This window comes from Phaseolus vulgaris, chromosome 7 (genome assembly GCF_000499845.2).
Source record: "Phaseolus vulgaris cultivar G19833 chromosome 7, P. vulgaris v2.0, whole genome shotgun sequence".
In the NCBI taxonomy this organism is placed as follows: Eukaryota; Viridiplantae; Streptophyta; class Magnoliopsida; order Fabales; family Fabaceae; genus Phaseolus; species Phaseolus vulgaris.
The window spans coordinates 2922439-2946215 of NC_023753.2; the positions used below are offsets into that span (position 1 = coordinate 2922439).

At 32.3% G+C, this 23777-nt stretch overlaps 3 protein-coding genes across 9 annotated transcripts; 1 reads left to right on the forward strand and 2 right to left on the reverse strand.

Moving 5' to 3' along the window:
• Nucleotides 1-1640: 1640 nt before the first annotated feature.
• On the reverse strand, nucleotides 1641-7421 carry LOC137827833 (uncharacterized). The gene is made up of 11 exons (XM_068634184.1): nucleotides 7223-7421; nucleotides 6888-6997; nucleotides 6724-6794; nucleotides 6594-6643; nucleotides 6112-6185; nucleotides 5958-6020; nucleotides 5540-5627; nucleotides 2405-2467; nucleotides 2257-2336; nucleotides 2084-2155; nucleotides 1641-1997 (listed from the first exon to the last, which is right to left on the reverse strand). The coding sequence occupies exons 2-11, from the start codon at nucleotides 6917-6919 to the stop codon at nucleotides 1916-1918; spliced, it is 675 nt and encodes a 224-aa protein (XP_068490285.1). The 5' UTR covers nucleotides 6920-6997; nucleotides 7223-7421; the 3' UTR covers nucleotides 1641-1915.
• A 5711-nt stretch (nucleotides 7422-13132) lies between these two features.
• On the forward strand, nucleotides 13133-19216 carry LOC137828154 (sulfhydryl oxidase 2). Of its 4 annotated transcripts, none has more exons than XM_068634608.1 (12): nucleotides 13133-13746; nucleotides 14711-14735; nucleotides 14826-14918; nucleotides 15036-15217; nucleotides 15519-15588; nucleotides 15678-15746; nucleotides 15825-15898; nucleotides 15989-16130; nucleotides 17220-17260; nucleotides 17955-18101; nucleotides 18182-18616; nucleotides 18799-19216. In XM_068634608.1, the coding sequence occupies exons 1-12, from the start codon at nucleotides 13523-13525 to the stop codon at nucleotides 18818-18820; spliced, it is 1524 nt and encodes a 507-aa protein (XP_068490709.1). In that variant the 5' UTR covers nucleotides 13133-13522; the 3' UTR covers nucleotides 18821-19216. The 4 variants fall into 4 exon arrangements, 3 of the variants coding, with proteins under 3 accessions (XP_068490709.1, XP_068490708.1, XP_068490707.1); XM_068634607.1 differs by having other exon boundaries at nucleotides 13134-13746; nucleotides 18182-18664; XR_011083816.1 differs by having other exon boundaries at nucleotides 13143-13746; nucleotides 18182-18718.
• Nucleotides 19217-19906: 690 nt separating this feature from the next.
• On the reverse strand, nucleotides 19907-23373 carry LOC137828155 (uncharacterized). 4 transcript variants are annotated; one of them, XM_068634609.1, is made up of 8 exons: nucleotides 22957-23373; nucleotides 22016-22342; nucleotides 21447-21518; nucleotides 21241-21308; nucleotides 20985-21135; nucleotides 20809-20889; nucleotides 20623-20715; nucleotides 19907-20529 (listed from the first exon to the last, which is right to left on the reverse strand). In XM_068634609.1, the coding sequence occupies exons 2-8, from the start codon at nucleotides 22268-22270 to the stop codon at nucleotides 20440-20442; spliced, it is 810 nt and encodes a 269-aa protein (XP_068490710.1). In that variant the 5' UTR covers nucleotides 22271-22342; nucleotides 22957-23373; the 3' UTR covers nucleotides 19907-20439. The 4 variants fall into 4 exon arrangements, with proteins under 4 accessions (XP_068490710.1, XP_068490713.1, XP_068490712.1 ...); XM_068634612.1 differs by having other exon boundaries at nucleotides 22016-22313; nucleotides 22957-23285; XM_068634611.1 differs by having other exon boundaries at nucleotides 22834-23285.
• Between the last annotated feature and the right edge of the window lie 404 nt (nucleotides 23374-23777).

The window sequence follows — 23777 nt, forward strand, 5'->3', positions numbered from 1 at the left end:
CTCTTAAAACTCTCTTTATAACTGGTTGGAATTATTTGCAAATAACACTTGTTGGTGATTTAACTTTTACAACTTCCTTTCTTTAACATAGACCAAGGAGTTTAACAAAGGTTTGAAAATATTTTTATTTATAATACATTTCACTATTTGTTTTGTAGAAGGAACAAATAATTATTTTATCAAAATTAATAAAAAATTAAATTGGTTAATTTTAGTTAATGGAGTCTTTCAAGTTTTGTTCTAAAAAATTCATAGAACTAAATAGTTTAAGAATGAATTATGTGTGATAATTTGAGTTATTATAAAAGAACTTGATAATTTAGTTAAGTTTCTAAGTTTTGGTTAACTTATCAAGCAAACTTTTAATTGTCATCCAAATGATGGCTTACTGGGTGCTGTTTAAAAAGCCTAGATAGGCCAAGACATCAAAATTTTCCAATAGAGAAAGGCACAATCCTCCTATAAGATTGAGTTTAAGTCTGATTAGTTGGCACAAGAACACCTAGTGTCACCCAACAACGTCCCTCTCCACCAGATTCCTTCATAAATTCACAATCCTTTAGTGTATCAAAGTGGTAGGGACTTAAAATCATGGAAACAGAAGAATGGGGCAAAAGGAAAACAATGATAAAAGTTCCCATGTGATTTTCAAATGATTGTGTAAAAGGTGACAAAAAATATATCTTTGTTAAATATTCTTTGCCTTTTTTTCCCTCCACTTAAGCTAATTAGTCTGATAGACACGTATACCTCCATTAATGTAACTAAACGAGTAAAGCAATATTAAATACACAGAATATAGAGCATTATGATTATTTTGATGAATAATAGTTTCATAAACTGATTTATTAAAACAGATATTAGCAAGATCTGAGAGACTGAATGATGAGAAGACTAATTTCTAGTGCTGGTTATTTTAATTATGACTTTACTATATCGAAGTGGTGCTTCGCTAGTTAGCATTATATGTCTCTTCGCGATCTAAATTCGCATAAAAGACTTGATAGATGTTTAGGTTGAAGTTACAAAAATTCAAAATACTGTTATTCTTAAAGCAACAGCTTATCCTTCTTCACGCTGGAATTTGTTACTATTGATTCACAGATATACTTTCCAAATTAAACTCTGAACCCTTAAAGGAGACAAAGATCATGTCAATATTGCAGTGTTCGATGCACAAATCATGTCACCATTTTATAATGCCACGAGTTCTCAAAATAAACCAGGATTTTAAATCCATTACGATACAAGGAAAACTTCACTTCAACAATCGTTTCCTCCCCACCGGTACCTTTAGAAGTGGTAGATAAACATCACCTGAAAAACCAAAAACTCTACTACAGAATTTATAATCTAAGAATGAGTCTTTGACCATTTAGTTGGTAAAGAATTTTTTAATACTAAAAATGTTCATTATAGATGAAAATAGTTAATGTAGCCACACTGCACAGTGAACATTTCGATTGGGTCCATAGACTTGAATTTACTCGAGCATAAAAATGCTAGAAACGAAACTATTGATCAACAAATTAATCTGCGTCGCTCAGCCACCCTTGCCTTAACCCACCGAAAACAAATTACGGAAGAAAAGCATCATTTTCGGAGGAATGTAAACTAATGACCAAGACAGTTTGCTCCAATTTCAAATAAACATGTTTTTGCTAATATTACACCAGGGGTGTGTTCTAACAGTGGAGGATGATACAGATGCGAACCTACAATGTGCACTGAGGAAGATACAGATGTTAAATCTACTATATGCATAAGAGAAGATATACATGTTATATCTACGACTCATGCCCCACAAACAATCTTCGATTTACAGAACTACACATCTGAAACCATCATATATTACATAACTAAACATGGGAGGATCAGAAGTCTTCATATGCTAACCGATACAGGTAGAAGTGACTCATATATCCATGTCAGTAAATATCTCTTCATCGTATTCGTTGTGTATTTCATCAACAAGCAACCCGTCAGCAATCAAGTTACTACCACAAACAGCATTGTGTTAAGAATGAATGTGGATGCAACCAAAGTAAATTAAGAAACAGAGATTATGAAATTTCCAACTCACCTAAAACAACTGAATCGAAATGTTACTATGCGCTTAAGCTTTCTATTATAAAACAAGAAATTGAAGGACCATCTGTAGCAAATGGAAAATGATAATTATTGGAATAACTTACAATAAGAAAAATTATGGTAATAACTTGAATTTCTTATGCAACGTGGCAAACATAAGCTTACATTGCTCCACTTTCTAGTAATGGGTCTGCCTCAGAATCAGGGATGTAGCCATAAATTTCACAATCCACTAACTTCACCACCTGCATCACAAGGTATTACAGAAGTGCATAATGATATCACTTCTATTCACTTTTTAAGGAAACCATACCTCATCAAGGGCCTTGAACAAGGTGTCCAGCAAAGAAGTACCACCAACAGTTTCAGCCCATTCCTTCATAGACAAGTCAACCAAAACCTTAGTTAAGAAAACCACTGCAGGAAAACTAATCATTATTATCAAATGACAATAAATTTTGCAAAAGGAGTATCAGTCAGAATGAGATATGTAGAATATCACTCTGCATTATTGTCAATTCCAAACATCTCAAATGCTCTCAATCCAGCTAAAGATGGTTTCACAATGTGGGATTAGGTTATGCCTTGTTTTCAATCTGAGAATCTTAAGTGCCTAATGATGGAGAAGTTCTAATTCTAGTATAGTCAGTCAAGTCTGAGTCGAGAACCAAGGAGGTAAGATCAAAACACGTGTAGAAGCATAAACATATATGATGTAAAATTTAAAAATAAATGTAGACAGTTACAACTTACAAAAACTGTCCAGAATATTACTTTGAGAGTATGTTTGAAAATCTCCTAAGGATGATCTCTTGAAATTGGTTTCATCATATGACACCATTTGTTTCTGGATTTTGATTAGGAATCTAGAATTAGTGCTCTATGTTTATCAAATCAACTGTATGCCCAACTAAGAAGTATACTATGAGAATCTTTATTCTCTATTTTCACCATCCCTACCTAAACTTTATGCTCACCGTTTTCTTTACTTCCACAATTTCTACCTCTGACCTACACTCAGGTGTTTCATCTATTGTTATCAAACTCACCATGGTACTTGTTGTCCTGAACTCAAGCTAGTTCCCATTGTCTCACAACTGCTGAAACAAGGAAGCATAACATGCTAGATTCTACACATTCTCAACTTAAATCCATCATGGTATTTTATGTTCATTTTCTGGCATCCACTACCATCTCCAATCATCTTCCCTAGTCTTCTCCAGTCAGATCCAATCCCTCTTGCTGCTATGTGCCGCATTCCAGTAACTGATTAACTGCCATGGCTGGCGTTTTGCCATTTTGAACACTTTGGTCTAGTGTTTACTTCCTACTTTAATCAGGTATAATATAAGTTCCTTTCAGTTGTCTTTTCCAGTAGTCATTCTTTGTGGTGGCAACCTACAGTTTAGTTAGTGCCATGTGACTTTTTTTAAGCATTTATATGCTCTTCCACTGGTAGTTTGGCATGAATTCTTCTTCCCACTTCACCCCAATTGTGGTTCATTTTGGTAGCAATAATGTGGTTTGATTTGAATCAATGTTTTGAACCTCAGTTCAGACCAAGAACAGGTCATGTAGCCAGTCCGAGTTGATAATTAAGATCAGACGTGTTTGTCACCCAATAATGACATCATCAAACCAATGGGTTGAAACTACAGCAGGCTCAGTGTGTGGAAACAGTCAGTCACATCAGAAGACTGTGTGGGAGCAATCTGTCATGTCTGTGTTCACTGTGTAGTTTCTCACATCTTGCCTTTAACACTCCAAAGCTGCAGAGTTAACAATTCCACAAAAACAAAAAAATTTAAACACCAAGACTCAAAACCAGCACCTCCAAGCAGACATAAAGCAAGCTTATCCAGTGTGCCAACTTGCCTGATTGTTATATAATAGACAAATATAATATATATCATATACAGGTATTTGTCATATCATTAATCGGTTCATACAGATCAACCAATGGCTCACCGTTCAGGAGAGTGACCCTTGCCTTACTGGGTCACTCATTGGTCTGAGTTTTAAAACATTGGTTTGAATGGTTTCTTCTCTGGATTTTGACATTGTTTCACGGCCAGTGTTTGTTATCTTGGTCTCTTCCAATCATCATATGGCTGAATTCTTTATTTCCCCCGGATGCATCATTTCTAGCAAGGATAGCTTCTACTTCTATAGATGGTCATTACAGTTCTTTCAAAATGCAGATCTTGATAATGTTGGGGAAGTTCTAATTCTTATTGCATATAATTGATTGCAAAGAAATTTCATCTGATAATCATTCGAACTTATTCTTCTGGTTGATGATTGCTTGAACCATCTTACTGAGTCAACTTTCCTGCAAAACCTGTCTCCAGAATCCCCAGTGTGGCCCTTTCCAGCCATGTTGTGTGAAACTCAGTTTATATCTTTGTTATTTTCTTTAAAATGATACTTTGTAACAAAGTAAGATTTACCGATAAAAAAAAATTTAATATTTAAAAAACATCTCAGTATCAAAATCCCAGTCAAGCTAGATAAGTTTGAAGCAAAGTCTTGGGGCACTGGTAGACCATGTCTATGAACAAAAAAAAAGTTAATGTTGTGTTGTGGTGTATCTTTGACGAGATCTTAGAAGTGGTTCCCTTGTCTCATTATTTTTGTTTCTTTATTCAATTAAAACTAAGAATCCAATATTATTCATAAATAGGGGTGCGCACTTGATATTTTGTATCAAATTATATACAAAAAACAACCTATTATTCAATGTCTTTATTTCTCTCTTTTCCCCTTTCCTACTAAACCCTGCTAATGTTTTTAGATACTGAAAGTTGCATAAGACTATTAGGTTCAACCAAACAAGGTCATCAAGCATCTCAAGCCTGATAATCAAAGAAGCCCATAAGATTTCAGGTATTAAACTCCCAAGGGGTAGTGTAAAGAATTCCTGAATCACGAAATGGAAATATTTTTAGGCTCCAAGTGTCTTGAAATATTCTAAAAAATCTCGTTATATCATTATTGCATCTTAGAATGTCTTGATGATATCTTAGTTGGGGTTTCCATATTTTGTTATGATCCATGCTTTGTTTCCTTAGGAATTTAGGATATATAGTCTACAACTAATATGATAGGGTTAAGTTAGTTCTTGGTACTTTGTTTTGCATTAATACCATATTATTCAGTTTATCTCTCTTCTTCTTTCCTACCTAAATCATAGCAGTAATTTTAGAAATTGAAAGCGCATAAGGCTATTAGGTCCAACCAAACAAGGCCAATCGTGCCTGGGAATCGTAGCAATTATAGGAATCCAAACCAAATTAGTTATAAATATTGCCAAATTATATACCCAATAATCATATGTGAAAACATCTGCGATGCCTGTAAGATTTTCTGCATATCAAACATTCAAGGGGCAATACAAATAATAAAAGAAATCTTGAAACAAGACATAGACAAATATTAATAGGAGCACCTTTGAAGCTTCACACATGTAGGTATCAAAAATCTGCTTAAAACTGTCCCATGATTCTTCTGAGAAAAACTGGTGAGCTTTAACTGCACTAAAAACCATTATACGTGTATGGTATTATAGGAAAAACAAAAGCATGATCCAACATAATCATAAAGTTATAGCAAAACTGTTCAAACACTTAAATTATCAAAAGACTTGGGAAATGGAGAGAATTGAACTCTCAGCTTCTAGAGCAACAGTTTTCTGAACTGTCTGTCAAGCCTTTTGACAACACTCCCATTTAAAAAAAAAAAGGATTATATAGTGGGTTGCCATGTCGCCAACAAAGCTGACAGTAGCATTACCCATAATCCTCCTTTTTATCCTATAGATAAATAATACAGAGATATCTATGATTCATCATAAGATACTGAGGTACCTGAAGTCATAATCGGGATATATGTGATACAGAGTAAGAACCAGGTAAACCAATGTCTTTCGGCTGGAATAAAAGAACAAGAAATGAAAACTTTTAAAAGAGAATTCAGAGCTGATTTTCACTTTCCTGGACCTATCTAGATAATAGAGGCCACCTGATTCTGGTTAATAAAGTTTGATCCGGTGAGGATGAATCAGTGTCAGATGATTTCCCAAGATAATCAAGAATCTGAAATTGAAAAGGTTCAAATGATAACAGTCCATTGATGGGTCTATTTCATGTTTCAACATTCAAGTCATTTAAACTTCAAAAGTCCTTTTCTTCCCAACTCAAGAAAAAAAACTGATTTACATTTCTGTTAGAAAATAAAAATTGCATCGAGTTGGGGTTTCTTACATCAATTATATTTTTATTTTTTTCTTTTCCCCCGATGCATGCGATATTTCCTTGCAATTACTTAATGCGACAACAAGAATTTCGCTAAGCTAGGAAGGCATGCTAATAGCACAAAATAGTTTAGAACACTGAATTAATTATATCATATTTCTAGTTTTTAACATACTCAAAAACAACTTATAGAAAAGAAAAAAAATGTACAGTGAAGTGAGAGATGCAATATTCATTGCATCAATCTACCTCGGTCTCCAAACTGATGGAGAGTTTTTTATCCGTTCCAGCATGTTTGCCTATGAAGAAAAAAAGTTGTTAACTACTACCCCAACCAAATCCGAAAACAATCTGTAAGAATTCACTTGTTACTCCTTACAACTGTAAGCCTCAAGGCATCCTTTGATAGTACGTTCTCCCAGATTTAAATTATCCAAAAAATCGTTAAGCCTGAAAAATGTTTTTACAGTAACAATTACACATCAAAATTATACAACAAAATCCCCCATAATTCTATTCAAATTCGTTTCAAGTTACAATTACCTATCTAAAGCAGCGCACTCCAAGAACTTCATGACGAATTGATCCGATAAATCCAATTTCAGATATTAGAATTGAAGCGACAACCCTTGTTCCCGTAAACTCGACACTCCCTGCAATGTTATAGAAATTAGAAATGAAATTAGAAATGAAATCAGAATTTTCGAACATCTAGAAACATTCATGCCCTTGAAGATATTAAAAAATTGAGAAACAGAGCGCCAAGAAAAACAAAAAATCCGTACAACAGGTCAAAGTCAAAATTAGGAATTCAAAGCATCTAAGAATTAAATAAATCTGAACATGGACTGGAACAAGAAACAGAAAAACTGAGGTACCAGAAACAGGGAAGACGATAATTGTTTGGTTTGACGACGCTTTGGAAATATCACCTGCCAAATTGGGATGTTAGGGTTTGAAAACTTTGGCATAAGGAGAGTATTTAGAAGCGGTGAAATTAGAATATTCGATTTTTGATTTGAGATGTGGATGAGAACGAGCCTTCTTGGTGTTCGAAAATAAAATCTTGTGACAGGTAGGTACGTTAGGTGACAGAAATAGCAATAAATGGGCCAATATAAGACAAAAGTGCGGCCCATAACATTGAAATGGGAAATTGCATTCTGCACCCCCATAATTTAAACCGCACTCCTAATATTGAAATCCCAATTGTACCCTTCTAAATATGTAATTGGAATACATCATTTATGAATTTTTAAATTTTATTATTATTTTTAAGCTGCTTAATAAATTTTATTTTATTTTATTATTTTAAACCGCTTAACACAAAATAAAATATTATTTAGACAAATATAAATTTTTAATATTAAATTTTGTACTCAAGGCTCTTAAATTTAACAAATAGTCCTTAAAACTCACGTTTACTTTCTTATTCACTTTAGTTTATTTAATATTTTTATCTTTGTAATCATTCTCCTACATTAGTTTTTTTACAATCCTTGCAACGATAAATTTATGAACAAAAATTTGGTAGCATAATGATTATATTTCGAATATCCCATAATTTTAAAATAGTATAAATTGCAGGCTAAGAGATACAATTCATCCAAATCAAGTTATGTAGGTGATGGAAATTGGAGATAATAATCATATTAAAAACAATTTTTTTATCAAATTAAACTATAATTCTTAAAATTCAAAACACTTATTTTAGTATTTGTATACACATTTAAATGCATTATTTAACTTAGAATAGTAAACAAGATTATTGTTCATAAAAACAGTATAAATGCAAAAAAAAAAAATATAGAACATCAACTACCAAACCAGAATCATAGGATAAGCATTTTAGAAGTAAATCAACAAACTTGTTTTATTTATAAATTTTCTACAAAAATTCAGATGAGTTTATATTTGAACTTAACACTAGGTTTTCATACTTAAGGAGTTCATTTATGGACTCACAATTTGCAAATTATGTACATTCAAATGCATAATAAAACTGAACATATTATATACTTGGAGAAAAAAATGGTTAAAATAAAGAGATATTAGAATTGACCCTTTTATATTAATGAAGTAAATAACATCCAAAATTGAAATGGAATCCCTAATTTTTCTTAAGAAGTTTTAAAAGGGAAACAAATCATAATTTATAAAGTAAGACTTAAGATCAATAAAAATAAATAGATCTCAACTCTAACACTAATTGAATAAAACTATGGAACAAGAATTTAAACAACTAAGAAATGAAGATAAGAGAAGAGGATGAAAAAACTAACCTTATGGCTTTATTTCTCTTATTGTAGAAAACTGTGAGAAAGATGTGATTGTATTTATAAGTAAAGTTTTACACAAAAGGACATAACTAATTTGTAAAAAAAATATGTCCTTAATAATTATAATTATATTTGAAAGGGTGCAATTGGAAGAGAAGAAGATTTTTGCCTATTATGTACTACAATTGAAAGAAAAGAATAATGAATATTGCATGTAGAAGGAGATCACAAAAAATACTTGTACATGATAGAGGTTTTAATAGCCATGTCAATGAGTGTTAATGTGTTTTTGTTGAAATTTAATATGGAAAATGACAACAACTACTGCAAAAATTAATTGATGTACATGCAGATTGTAAATGTTAACTTGTCTTTTTTACAGTCTAATTTTAACTTACGTGTTATATTAGTTACACTAAAAAACAATATTATAAATAACATTTATTATATTGGTTATTAATAATCAATGTATTTACATGCTACTTAAATATATATTGGTGCTTAAATCAATACAAGTGTGCACACAATAAAGTAAAACATCAAACACTTATACCCTGATAGAATTGAGAGTTTGTCTCATTTGCATAAACTAATATATGTAAAAATGCAGGGAAGCAAATTGAGGGTGAATAATATAGCTTGTATAATAATAATGTGAAAATTTTTATTTAAAAAAATAAAATTAGAGATGAACAAACATTAGGTGTAACATCCTTATATTTTCTCATATCTAATAATCATTTGGATGAAATATTAAAATAAATATATAACATAATACAAATATATATATAAAATTTTATTTATTATAATGTTTCAAATTATCTCTCTCTTCATAAGACTTGAAACATTTACATAAAATTTAAAAGAAAATTTCAAAAGAAAAATAAACATTTTCCATCATCCATCTTTTCACCGAGAAACTTTATCACCTGTAACATCATCTGCTCCCGTGTAAAATACACGATCATCACAGATCAAAGAAAAACAACCACAAAACAAAACAAAGGGTAAGCTAGGTATTTTTTAAAACTTATAACACAAATGTGACTTTAAACATCCACATAAATTCATCATTTCTCATGCATTTCACATAACCATCAAGTATATATCAACAATTTCAATATTCATCTTTCTCATGTCAGACTTCTACTGACTCATAACACATAGACAATTAACTCTAGTTTTGGAAGACTCGTGCGTTGACTTAGACTCAGAGATATGCACATGTCATACTACATAGCTATGCGCATAATTAATCTCAATATCATCTCTCTCCTAGTATGACAGGGTTAATTCATATAACATGTCAAGTTAATTATCTTTCAAACAACTTACCCATTCATATGAACCTCATTCGACTCTCACCACCTGAATAACTTCATCTATATAATTTCATTATCTCAGGAGAGTCAGGATATCTCCTTCTAGACGAATCCCTGGTCAATGCACATTCTAAACAATCTTAACACGATATTTTCTTTTTTGAAAATACTATGTCTTGATTAGAATTCATATTTTGAACATCAAAATATCCACCATCAAACAATCAAATCATACCGATGTTTAGAATTTCCAAAATACACAACAATTCATTGACTAATCATATAAATGTCTAATTAAAGAGATTTTCAATTAACTATACATGAAATAAAAGTTTACATACTTTATAAGAACAACTATATAAAAATACATAAATCAATTGTTTAAAAGCAAATACAAGTCAGTTTAATATTTTTATTTTTATTTATTTATTATTATTATTATTATTTTTTAGACTTTAGCTTGAGCTAGAATTCGCTAGCTTGAGCTAAGATCCACCAGAGAGCACCCAAAATTTTAGCTTAAGCTAAAATTCGCTAGCTTGGGCTAAAATCCTCCAGAGAGCACCTAAAATTCGTTAGCTTGAGCTAAAACTTGCTAGTTTGAGCGAAATATGCAGAAAAATTATGCATAACTTAATATACCTATTAGATTATAAATCAATATCTCATTCAATTCATAAATTATAAATCTACACGTTACATTAACCGTTCCTGTTCAGCGTGATACAATCACTCTCATTGAATCATTGAGCTATTGTGTCCATTTATACATATATATGATTTCTAGTTCCAAAACCATTTAAATCAAACAACCAATCTCAATCACAACACTTTCAATTTCAATCAAACTACAATTTACTCATAACAAAAAATCTTGCAACAAAATTTGGAATTGGTGACCACGTCACACTCACATTCAAATCTTCTGACCTAGGGTTCTATTGAAAATTTTAAACTAGCTTCCCTTACCTGGACTTTAGCAGATGCTCACTCAAAGCTCCAAACTCACCAAAAGCTTAAGGATACCCTAACCTGCACCAGAGAGTTCTGATCACAAATCTAACTATATCACTAAGACCCTGAGCTAACAGAGACTAATTCTGAAGATAAAAACTTCACATGCAAACTTAAACTAAAAGACAACCTAACCAGATCAAAACCAACTCAAAGGAAAAGGAGCCAAGAATGAACTTACTCTAGATAAGATTTTGATCGGTCAATCTTGTAGAGTTCATTGCCAGGAGTCCAATGGCGGACTCCGATCGTTGATCTGATGAACAAGGAGGTCGGGATTTTAGAGAGAATGCATAAGAAAGGAAAAAAGAGTTTTTAGAGAGATGGTGATTCCTTTAAAATGAAACCTGAATAACTAAATTTATATTTATATAGCCTTTTCACTTTAATAATAAAATATTAAGGTGCCATTTTAATGGTACCATTTATACTCTAAGACTATTTTTCTCGGTCCTTACATTAGGACTCTAATTCTGGTGAGAAAAAACACGAAGAAAATTAACTGGACAAAAAAAAATTAAGTATCATTGTGTTTTCGTCGTGTATTTAACCTTGTATACATACGGAAATCATAATATTATATGTTATAATATAAGTTATTAAGATATATAATTGATTATGTTATAAACTATTTTATTACATAGTTAATTATAACTATAAATAGTATGATATATATATATATATGATAATAATAATAATAATAATAGTATGATCAAAATAATTTAATAACAATTAGAAAATCATAAATAATAATAATGAAATTTTAAATAATAATAATAAAAATAATTTTAAAAAGTGATAATATATAAAATTAATAATAAATCATAGATAATAATTATAATAATAAAAATATTTATTTATTGTTTATTGCCAAAAAAAAATTAAAATTATAAAACAATAATACAAAACAAAAATAATTATAATAAAATTAAAAACAATTATAAGAAAAATAAAATCATAAAATAATAATAATATAAACAATATTAATTTTATTTTATGAAAAATAAATTCTACAGTTTTAAATATATGGTTATATAGTTTTTTTAGTCGAGTTAATACTTTAACTAAACACGGATAGTATATAAAAATAGCTTAGCATCATTTCTTTTAATTTTATTTTGAAAACAAAGACACAATGATAATCTTACAAATTTTTTAATTAAAAATTATTTTTTTATCAATTACCTCGTTCACAATTTTTTATATTTTTTTTTCCACTTTTTACTATTTTTTCATAATTCAAACAATTTTTTGACTCTGTTATTTTTCGTTTTATTTATTTTTTTCACCCCTAAATCCAAAGAAACACTAGCATAATAGAGGTGTACCGTGAAATTGCAATGAGCCATACGAATAATTGAAATAAAAAAGAAAGACACGTGTCATGATTTTATAGTTGAGATTATTATAATCCATCTAAAACTATTATTCTCTCAACTAATTTTTTAACTGATTTACTTAAGTATAACTAACATTTTATGTTTGTAATAAAATTTATTAGATTTATCTTTTCTATTTATTTATTTATCTATTGATATTTTACAAGTGGATTAATATTGACACTATAATTAGGTTAAAAGAACGTCTTAACTCAAAGAATATTTAAAAATGTGAAAGTATACGGTGCTTTAATTAGATTAAGATATTTAAGATAAATTATGGTATTTTGAATTCAAAGAAGAGAGAATTAGGACTAAATAAGAATTACGATGGTTTAAAACCACAAGATTATTACTATTCCAAGATTAAGAAAATTCAAAACTATTAAAAGGAAATATTTATATATCTATAAGTTTTGTTAAAATTTAGGACCCGTTGTAACAGTTTTTTTATTAAAAATTAATTTATATTAATGATATTAATGATTAATCGAATTTTTTTATCCATGTTACCATTTTAATTCCTATTAAATTTTAATTACATATTTAATTTTTCAATTTTTCAAAATTAAATGATTTTTATTGAATACTAATTGGTGATCTAATTTCTTTCCTAATTTATATAAAATATGAATAATATATTTGATAATTACTTTTAATATATTACGATGATTATTATTTTCAATTAATAATTGAGTGAAATGTTAATAATGAATTATTTTCTATTTCAAAAAAATTAAAATATAAAAGTTTTATAGAAAATGAATTTAAGTCTTATATTAATAATTAATCATAGTTACTGATATTCTTACAATATTTGATGTTTGGTAACAATCTGCCAAACAGAGGTAACAGAGGAAACAGAGTGATTCAAGGTTTGGTGTTGGAGAGAAGTGCTTCCGCCATCTCTGATCCGAAGCAAAGCAAAGCTTATGGAAACGTAATCCTCACCCTTTTCTGGTTCATCTTTCCCTTCCCAACAACACCCATCAAATTCAATCTAACATACACAACCACTCACAACTAAACCCTTCTCTCTCACACAATAGACAGTAACAAGAAAGAAAACTGTTAAGAGTAATAACAGATCCATTTCTCTCTCCATCCATCTTCTAAAAGCTTGCCTCTTCTTCAATTTTCTCAAAACCCTAATTTTCTCTGCTCTCTGATCCACATCTTTTTCCATGTCTGGGATGTATTTACATTTGGGTCTGTTTCTGTGCATACTTTTTGTGCGCTGTTCAGCGACTCTGCCTTCTTCCTTCGCGTCGCGCCGTTCGATCCTTCGAGAGGTCAAGAGTGAGGGTAATCATCCCGATTATGCCGTTGAACTGAACGGCACGAATTTCGATGCTGTTTTCAAAGATACCCCTGCTACTTTTGCCGTTGTTGAATTCTTTGCCCATTGGTTAGTCTTTACAGTTTTTATTAAGTCATTGCGTTTTATGTGTTTCTAGTTGTGGAATTATGTGAAATCTCTTTTGGGTGTTAAAAAGTTCGGGCTTTTATGGATTTTACTTCGAGGGTGGGAGTTTTTTTCTCGATGATTTGATCTGAAAAATGGATCTCTAGTAACATTTCTGAGGTGAGAGGATGGATTCATGATAAATTAATTGAAGGGTTTTGGAAATTTTCAATTGGTACTTCTAGTCTAGCTAAGGTAATCGATGCCATGGGTAGTGAAGGGTTAGAAAAAAACACAATACAGTGTGCTATATTATCAAGGCTTTGTACTTAATGGCCGTTATTTTTTGTTCAAGTCACTTTGTTCCCTCCTCTTTCAGACCTCTTTGAGTAATATTCTCAACAAAAACAAGTTATAGGAGAAGAAAATAATATGAATCACATGGTTTAAAAATTTATGATTAATAATTATTTCTAGGAAATATACCTTATTTTCCAAAATCTCTCTTTGAAATCTGTCAAAAATATGCACCTCAACTTTTTCAGAAGCTTTCTTGTTCAACTTCTTTTCTCTATTGGAAAATATCAATGGTAGGGTTGTCGTGAAGCAAGCACTAGCTATGATGAAGTACATACCAAGTGTAACATATGACATAAAGATGCTCTACAAACCGAGCTCTGTATTTTATTTTTAATTGATCAATTATTGTTTACTTATATTTGCTTAATTACTTATATTCTTATAGCAAACTTCTGAAGTGATGTTGGCATACACATTCAAGAAATGTTTGTGAATAAAGTCACTTTTAGTTATAGTTTTAAATATCTCTTCTTGTAGTCAGATAATTGGATTATTTTAAACATGTGGATCAATTTTTACCATTTTATATATTCCCTCTCTTCCATCTTTAAGAATGAAATATGAGTATAAGAATTTCTCATTTCTGTTCTGTCCCTTTCTTTGTCAGGTGCCCTGCATGTAGGAATTATAAGGTATTATTTGCTAAAAAGTATAATTAACTTTTTATAAGTTTTCTATTACATTTAATTCATCATAGCTATCTCACTGAAATTTGAATGCAGCCACACTACGAAAAGGTTGCCAGATTATTTAATGGACCTGATGCTGTGCATCCAGGAATCATATTAATGACAAGGGTAGATTGTGCATCAAAGGTGCGTGCACCTTATCTTACCTTCTTAATAAGGTTAAGGTGATGTTTAAAGCTTATATTCTATACTGAACATGCCCTGGCAATTGGTACCCCTATTTTCAATTTTTTGGCAGCACAGATAAATACTAAGCTATGTGATAAGTTTTCTGTTGGTCATTATCCTATGCTTTTTTGGAGCACTCCTTCTAAATTTGTTGGTGGAAATTGGGATCCTAAACAAGAGAAAAATGATATAAGTGTGATTGATGATGCTCGCACAGCTGATCGGTTACTTGGTTGGATCAACAAGCAATTGGGCAGGTATGAGACATAAATAAATTTATTGTTGATAATTATGATATGGTAGGTGAATATTTATCTAAGCCAGATGATGGTAGGGGAATATTTTATTAAAGCCAGATGCTGTATATGAATTCAGAATATCAACACTGTAGACATATAATGACCACAAATTAGGCACTAGGCAGCATGAAAAAAATTTAAGTCCTAACTGCAAAAGTCTAAAGTTATGAGGTTAAGTTTGATGGAGTCTGAAAATCGTCATCACATAATTTGCTTTAATCTGATGGAAGTTGTATGTGCAATGTTCATAATGGTGCAGTTCATTTGGCCTGGATGATCAGAAATTTCAAAATGAGCTTATTTCATCCAATGTCTCAGACCCTGGACAGGTCCATTTCTTCACACACCCACATGTTTGATTTCCTTTCGTTTTATATTTTGAAGATATTAATGTTTATGGTATGCATGACTTGGAAAGATTGCCAGAGCTATCTATGATGTAGAAGAGGCAACTTCTACAGCTTTTGACATCATCTTAGAGCACAAGGTAGATTATCTATTTTCCTTTATTGCTCTTTTGTGCTTATTGTTTTGGATGACAGTACAAATACTTTATGTTTGGCAGATGATAAAAGCAGAAACTCGTGCTTCACTCATTAAGTTTCTTCAGCTTTTGGCAGCTCATCATCCTTCTAGGAGGTAAGATAAAGGTTTTACTGATCTGTATGATCCTTTCTTCTCTGCTCAGTATTTAATGTCAATTTTTTCATGTTCTGGATTTCTTTTCAGATGCCGGAAGGGTACTGCTGAATTTCTTGTGAGCTTTGATGACTTGTACCCAACAGATTTTTGGTCAACTAAGCAGGAAGATGATAAGATTTCAATTAAGAACCTCAGGATTTGTGGGAAAGATGTGCCTCGCGGATACTGGGTAGGTTCTCAATACTTGTATTACACCTTTTAGACATTTTTTATGAATATTCTAATCCGTTCTTAAAAGTTACCATATTATGTTAATTTAGTTGAATTATTACTGGGAGTTGGATCTCATTATTTATTGCCAAGAAGTATTTGCAAGCAGGCTTCATATTTTTGAGAAAAGAATGTTTATTAATGGCAATAAGCCATTCTGTTTGGTATACTTGTGTGTCTCATGATTTGTCCTTGGGGCTTTCCTCTCAAAGATTTGGCTTGATAAGCATTGTTTTCACTATTTTGGTTGTGCGTGGCTATTGAAATGTTGCCACATTCAGAGAAGCTTTCCTTATCTGATTTGCTATACGTTTTTGCATATTACCCCTGTAATCAGAGCACTGTTCTCAGTATTTCCTCAGTTAACATATGGAAAATTCTGTTCCTATCATCGTCCAGTTCTGGTCACCACACTGAGAGGAAGAGAGGAGAAATATGTCTAGGGACTTCGAAAAAGAAAAGGAAGTCAGTGAGTCAAAGTAGGTAAAAAAATTGTAACCAAAGTGTCCAATTTCTTTGCATATCAATAGTACAAATTTCCTTGAGATACAATCCTATGGCCAAAACATTTTGATGTTCAACTTATGTAAGGGACCAAGCTGGACAGATGTGTACCCCTCCCCTACTACACTATTAGATATAGTGGATGCTTATGTTGATTAAACCCGGAAAATGTAGGCAGCCATCTCTGCTACACTAAGTAACTGTACAATGGAGGCGAGGCGTATGCTTGTGTGTCAAACTTCCCTGTATGGAAGTTCCTATGGTTATTATGTCAACCCTACCAAAAGTACAGCTTTCTTTATAGTCTTCTTGCAATAGGTGGAAAAAATAACCTTGTTGTAATGTTATTACTTATTTGGTGAAGTTGTTGTATTTTCTTTCTAATTGTATATTCCATGGGATTTGAAGATGAAGATACATGCAGTGTGTTAAGTATCTTTATTTTATTATAATTCATAATATTGCTTTCATTCATTAAGTTTTGAATTTTCTTAGTTTGGAACATTCCTGATTGTTTTCTTTTATTTTGACTTTTCTTTTACAGATGTTCTGCCGTGGCAGTAAGAATGAAACCAGAGGCTTCAGGTAATACTTTATCACCATGTTTGGTGTAATTCTTCGTATTTAATGACTCAATCAAAGATATTCAACTATTGCATATCAACTACCCTATTTTCATCTTTTGCATATCAACTACCCTATTGGTTACTCTTATTTTTTAACCTGAAACTATTTTTGTATGCGAAGAAATGTGTATACCAAAGATTGAGACTCATGTAAGAGACCGTACATCATGCGTTGACTGCAAACCATTGATTACAAACCAGTCTGCAACCAGCTTATTTGACAGAAAATCTGGTCAATTTGTCAGATATTTTGTTCATTTAATCTAAGCTTGTTAATTTGACTGGTCAAAAACTTGTTTGATTTGTATCTTTTATTCAACCAAAACTATATTTTAGTCAAATGAAATGCCGTATAACAAAGGTATGTATATGATATGCTTATTTGTGGGTTGATATCCTTTATTGATTTTGTTATCGTATAGGATATATAAAATGGTTATTTTATGCTATTTAAAATTTTGCCTGAGTTTATTTTTTTATGATTTTGTGGTTGTTTGTTACGATTAATATTTAAAATATATAGTTGATTATTACTAGTTCAATCACAATGAAACAAAATAATACCTTTATTGACTGAATGACTGATCCCATTTATAAGATGTCTTCTGCAAACCATATCTACAACTTATGGTAACCCTCTCTTGTTATTCCAGCTGTGGTTTATGGGTTCTTATGCATTCTCTCTCTGTGAGGATAGAGGATGGAGAGAGTCAGTTTACATTCAACGCAATATGTGATTTTGTTCACAACTTCTTCATCTGTGAGGAATGTAGACAACATTTTTACAAAATGTGTTCAAGGTAAGGGAACTGAGTAAATACTAAAGTTATCAATCAAATTCAATTTCTTTCTACTCTTGTAATTCGAAATAAATTTTCAGTGTTTCAAGTCCTTTCAACACGGCCCGGGACTTCGCACTCTGGTTGTGGAGTACCCACAACAAGGTGAACGAAAGATTGTTGAAAGAAGAAGCATCTCTAGGCACTGCTGACCCCAATTTTCCAAAGACAATTTGGCCACCAAATCAGCTTTGCGCTTCCTGTTACTTAGTCTCTGATGAGAAGAGCAACAAAATTGAATGGAACCAAGATGAGGTGTTTAAGTTTTTGACTGATTACTACGGTAAAACACTAGCGTCTCTGTACAAGAACAGGAATATTGGCGGAAATGATGGAGCTGAAGGAGGTGTTGAAGATCTAATAGCCGCGACTAATGCAATTGTGGTGCCTGTAGGAGCTGCATTGGCTATTGCTGTTGCTAGCTGTGCTTTTGGAGCACTTGCTTGCTACTGGCGTTCGCAGCAAAAGAGTCGGAAGTATTTTCACCACCTACACTCTTTAAAGAACATTTGATAATTAGGAGGGTAATGAACTCTTTCAAAAATTAACCATGACTGGGTCCTGAAGAATTAAAAGGGGTGGGTATATGGAGAGAGAGATTGTGTTGGGAGTTATTGAGATTCTTATATATCACTTTTTGTTTTGCATAACGTTTCAGGCCTAGGAGAACGTGGAAGTAGGAATTGTAGACAAGTACCACTTCAAGGCATGTGAGGTGCATTGCAACCTTCATAGGCATCCAATCCAATTCATGCTCTTACTCCAAAGAATCTTGCCAAGTTCCTTTTTGAATGCTTCCTTAATAGAATGAATGTACAGAATACAATTCTTGCTCTGGTGACCATTACTGATATGTGCTATTTTCTTTCACTTTTTTGGCCTTCACTTCACTATACAACCTAGGATTTCGGGGGGAAAGAAGCACGTGACATGTAACATTTTTGCTTTGTAATTTGGTGTTCTTTTTTCAATATTAAAGTAACTGTATAAGATAAAAAGCCTGACTTGCATAATCTGGTTTCACTTTTACCAAACATTTGAATGAAATCAAAGTCTTGAATAGATTATCATTTAAAGGTCTTTATGGTTCGGTTGAGATTTTATTTTTTAACAGTTTCCTGCTGTTAAATTATTTTTTTACTAAATCCATGCTAGTTAACTAGTTGTCTGTGAATGATTATCATTAAGATTTTAAGTTTCAATCAAAACTTAACGTTTGATGGTCTGTATTTTGCCACTATTTACATTCAATCAAACATACCACATAGTCAACAAGTTACGAATTGTACCCAACTTCTGCCATTGCTAAGATTTATTCAACTCTAAATGTTAGCCAATTGCAAATAGCAAATTTAAAAGTAAATAAATAGAAGTACTAAAAAATAATGAAAATACGAGTGACTGACACTAAACACCGTTTTGAACTTCGGTATAATAGGGGCAATTGGTTCATCCTATCCATCCAAATGCAACTAAAGCTACACATTCATACTGCTCCTGTAACTGAATCACAGACAGAGTTGTCAATTTATATTACCAGGTAGTGCCACCAGTAATTCGTTTGGCTTGGAGAATCACATAGTGAAGAAGAGGATAGTATTGTTTGATACAAAGGACTGAAAAAGAAATGAAGATTGGGACTTGAATGCGACTATACTAAGAAAATCAATAGAATAGGAATCTATTGACTATTATCTTTATCAATTGGAGGACTATCTGAGAATTGAAAGATTGCAACTTGCATATCAGTACCCTGGATCAAATAGTGACTAACAATGATGCCATGGGAATACAATGTCATTTTCTATGGCTTTTCATTAAGTGGTAATCTGGCCATTACAAGTAACATGAAACTCAAGATGATAGACGAAAGTAGCATCCTAAAATGAAATTAATGCCCCAAAAGTACCTACCAATCTTTGATTGCAATATATACATGCCATGCGTTTTTATATCTAACCGTGTAATTTTCTCTATAATTATAAATTTCTATCTATACATCTGAACAATTTCAATCTGTAAACAAACAGTAATGTAAATGTATAACTTGCTGTTTCCAAGACTTCCCGAAGAGTAGCTATAGCAGAGGGGCTAGGTAACACAAGTGGCATTGCAATGCCTCCTTATGAGCTACGAACATCTGAATTTCAGTGTCCCCATCCTTAGCAAACTCCAGGTTCTCAAGGAACTTGTCTCCGTCTAATTTACATGAAAAAAAATCAGAAGACAAAGTGCAGCATCTTAAACCAAGAGCTTTTCATCCTTCGATTACTTCAAGTGGTTACCGGCTACAATATTTTTACAGTACTTGTATGATATGAGGCTGAGGCTGCAAGTCTGCTTGCTCGCTTTCATCGTCAGATGAACTGGCCAAGCCATTAAGATGCTCCTAACAGTAACAACAACAAATATCAGAGAGTTCATTATATGTAAATAGATGATTCATGTGAGATATAGTGATTGATCCATGGCAGAGACTTACTCGATGCTGTCTCCGATGCCGTTGGATTAATGTCACTGCTCTAACCATGAAGTATATGGGAAGAACAACTCCCACAGTCCGAAATAACAACAGCTATAAAAACTCCATTAAATTGAATAAACCTGGTAAGTACGAGCACAATCTATGCGCTTGCTAAAATTATAAGTTGAGTTATGCAAAACGTACCAAAAAGAGTGGGAAAGAATAGTCCTTATTTCCACTGATTACAAGGGGGAGTGTGTGTCTTAAAATCAGAAGAACCATGAACTGCCCAAGAGAAACAAAGATTGGAAATGTCACAACAGGTAGGAGTAAGTAAGGGCAGAGTGGCATACATGCATAAGAGAGACAAGAGAGGTTACAATGACAGCAATTGAACGACAGCAAATCAAACTTCCTGTAGCAGAGGTTGAATACTGATCATAGTTAGAAGTGGTAACGTTTTGATCGGTGGGGACCATGCTAACCAAATGTGTACTGTTCAAGTCTCTTCTTGAAATCTCCCAATTCCCCCTGACATAAACATCGTGGGAACACATTGGAAAATGGAAACACAAAAACAAGGTTCACAGATTAACTTGTGGGGGGAAGAGTGAGAATTTTTTACTTGGACGTTACCTGAAACTCATTGGAATACGTCCAAACTGAAATAGCGGTGGAGGAGCAGTATAACCAGGCCTGAATTGCTGAATTTACAATATAGGGAAATCATCAATTAAAAGAAATTCAAGTTAATCATAGGTGAAAGCTGTGACATATAACAACACGTGAAACCCAAATAATTGTGTGGGAGAATTAGGGACGAGAACAAAATTTAAGTTTACCTGGTGGCATATCTCACAGGTAGTGTCACCCTTCTCATTACACCATCGTTGTATACATCTACGGTGAGCGAACTGCAAAAAATCAATAGAAGTGCACAATGTTTAAGCCTTAACTTTGGCAGATAAATAAAATTTTGATCACTATACCAAGTAGTGGTTAGACTTAGATAAATATCAGCTGTTAGTATATCTACAACTAATAAAAAATGAAGAGTCAAACAAACACAGAAAAAGATCTTTGTTTCCTGGCATTTCACCAAAATCGTTTGGTTATAAATATATAGGGAGGAAGGAAGATCTTCTATGTTAAAACAATAATTGATATCACCTCCACAAATGCAACCATGTGACTGAATTACAAATACACAAATAATTTTTAGTGTTATAAATAATAAAACAATTAAAGTCACTAAATTTTGTGTTCATCACAACAGATTTGGTTTTCCATTAAATTTTGAAACGCAGATACCATGAATTCTCGTTACAAATGACAACAACACAGATTAAAATACTCAATCACTTCACCTATCTAAGCATATGATTATGAATATACCAGCAAATTCACTAACCTTCAAACTACCACAACAGGAGCAGGGTGTCTCCATATTGGTATCTTCATCGTCATCATGACATATCCTGCATTCTACCAGCTTCCCCGGAAATTTTATATCATCCATACCCACCTTCACCAAATTGAGATCAATTTTGGCGTCATTCACTGCTGAGGATGCAGCCAACATAGACTTATTCCTGCTTTCAAGTGCAGCTTCTAATGTGGATTCAGTAAGCAATCGATCCACCAGTAACTCAAAGTGATCCCCCATCTTTAATACCACAAATGACTACTATACTCCAAGGAACGCACCTCTAGAACATGTAACAATCCTTCAGAGATTCTGGAAATGAAACCCACATGCAAGTAAAGAAACAAAAAATGCATATCAGCAACATCGAGAAGCATATTTAGAAAAGGTCAAATTTTCCGTTTGGGTGCTCATAAAATTGGGGAATTTTATCTTCATGCCGATATTCCCAGTTAGCTGGAGCCCACATAATGCTTGTCAATATCATAAACACAAAGGTCCAAAAGCGGAACAAACACACCCCATCCACAACAACAATTATATTTCTTTTTTGAAAAAAAAAAACAAAGTTAATGGAATCTCACAAACTGCTACAAACATCAACAAAAGTGATAAATTAAACTGAATCATTAATTTCGAAATTCTGCGTCAGAAAACAAGGAATTTGCATTTACAGTGAGAAACACAGCAACTTAAAAAAAGGGTGCACCCCCAGAACCCATTAAGTCGAAGCAAGGGCAGAGGCATTAAAGAGAAAAGAAAAGTAGCGAGAAAAAAAGTGAAGGGGGAAAGAGGAGACATACCCAGATGAAAAAAACGGAACAAGAGAACAAAAAGCAAGCACCTTTACGCACAGAATGACTTAAAAAGAGGAAAGAAGCATCGGAATTGAAAAAAGAAGGGTGGAAAGGAAGTGGGAATCTTACAAGAAGGGGATCGCATTTTGTTGAAGCTAAGAAAGCTTTTTGAAACCTTTTTGCATTTCTTTGCAGAAAACCGGCGACATAAAAAGGGGGGAAAGTTCTGGTTCTACAAACTTGAGGGAAAGAAGAGGTTTGGGAATGAAGCAAGAGATTGAGTGTGGCTGATGTGTAAAGGCAAAAACAATGAAAGATGCGAATTTTCCTTTGTTGTGTTGTGTGAAGGGTGTTCTTATTTATAAGAATGAATGTTGATTGTGAGAGAAGAGGTTGGGACCGCCATGAATATCATTCCACTCTTGCTTCCTTATTTCACCACCGTTCTTGTTAATGTCATTTTGCCTTTGCTTCTTCCTCTCTTTTATCCCATTTTTTCTCTCTCCTTCTTCCTTTTTTCTAACTAACTACCTCACCCATGGGCTTAGTGTGCCATCAACGTGTCCCAACTGAATAATAATAAAAAATAAATAATACTATTCTTTTTAATCTATTTAAAAAAATAAAAAATATTAAGTTTTCCTCTGGATATTTTTAATCCAAATTATAAATTTTAAAAAAAAATCATTGATCATATTTGACTTAACCTAATATGAACTCTACCGTATAAAAATCGCTGTAACTTGTGCATAATAGCTTTCTTTTATTGTGCTGAAGTGGTAAAAATCATAACTATTTTTTTTATAAAAATAACTAAATAAAAGTGACTAGTTATTTTTAATTTTTTTTTTTCATAATTACAATTTTCATCCACAAATTGCGACTTATTTGGATAATTGAAGTACCCAGTGTGGTTTCAATCCAATGACTCACACCATCAGCACATGGTT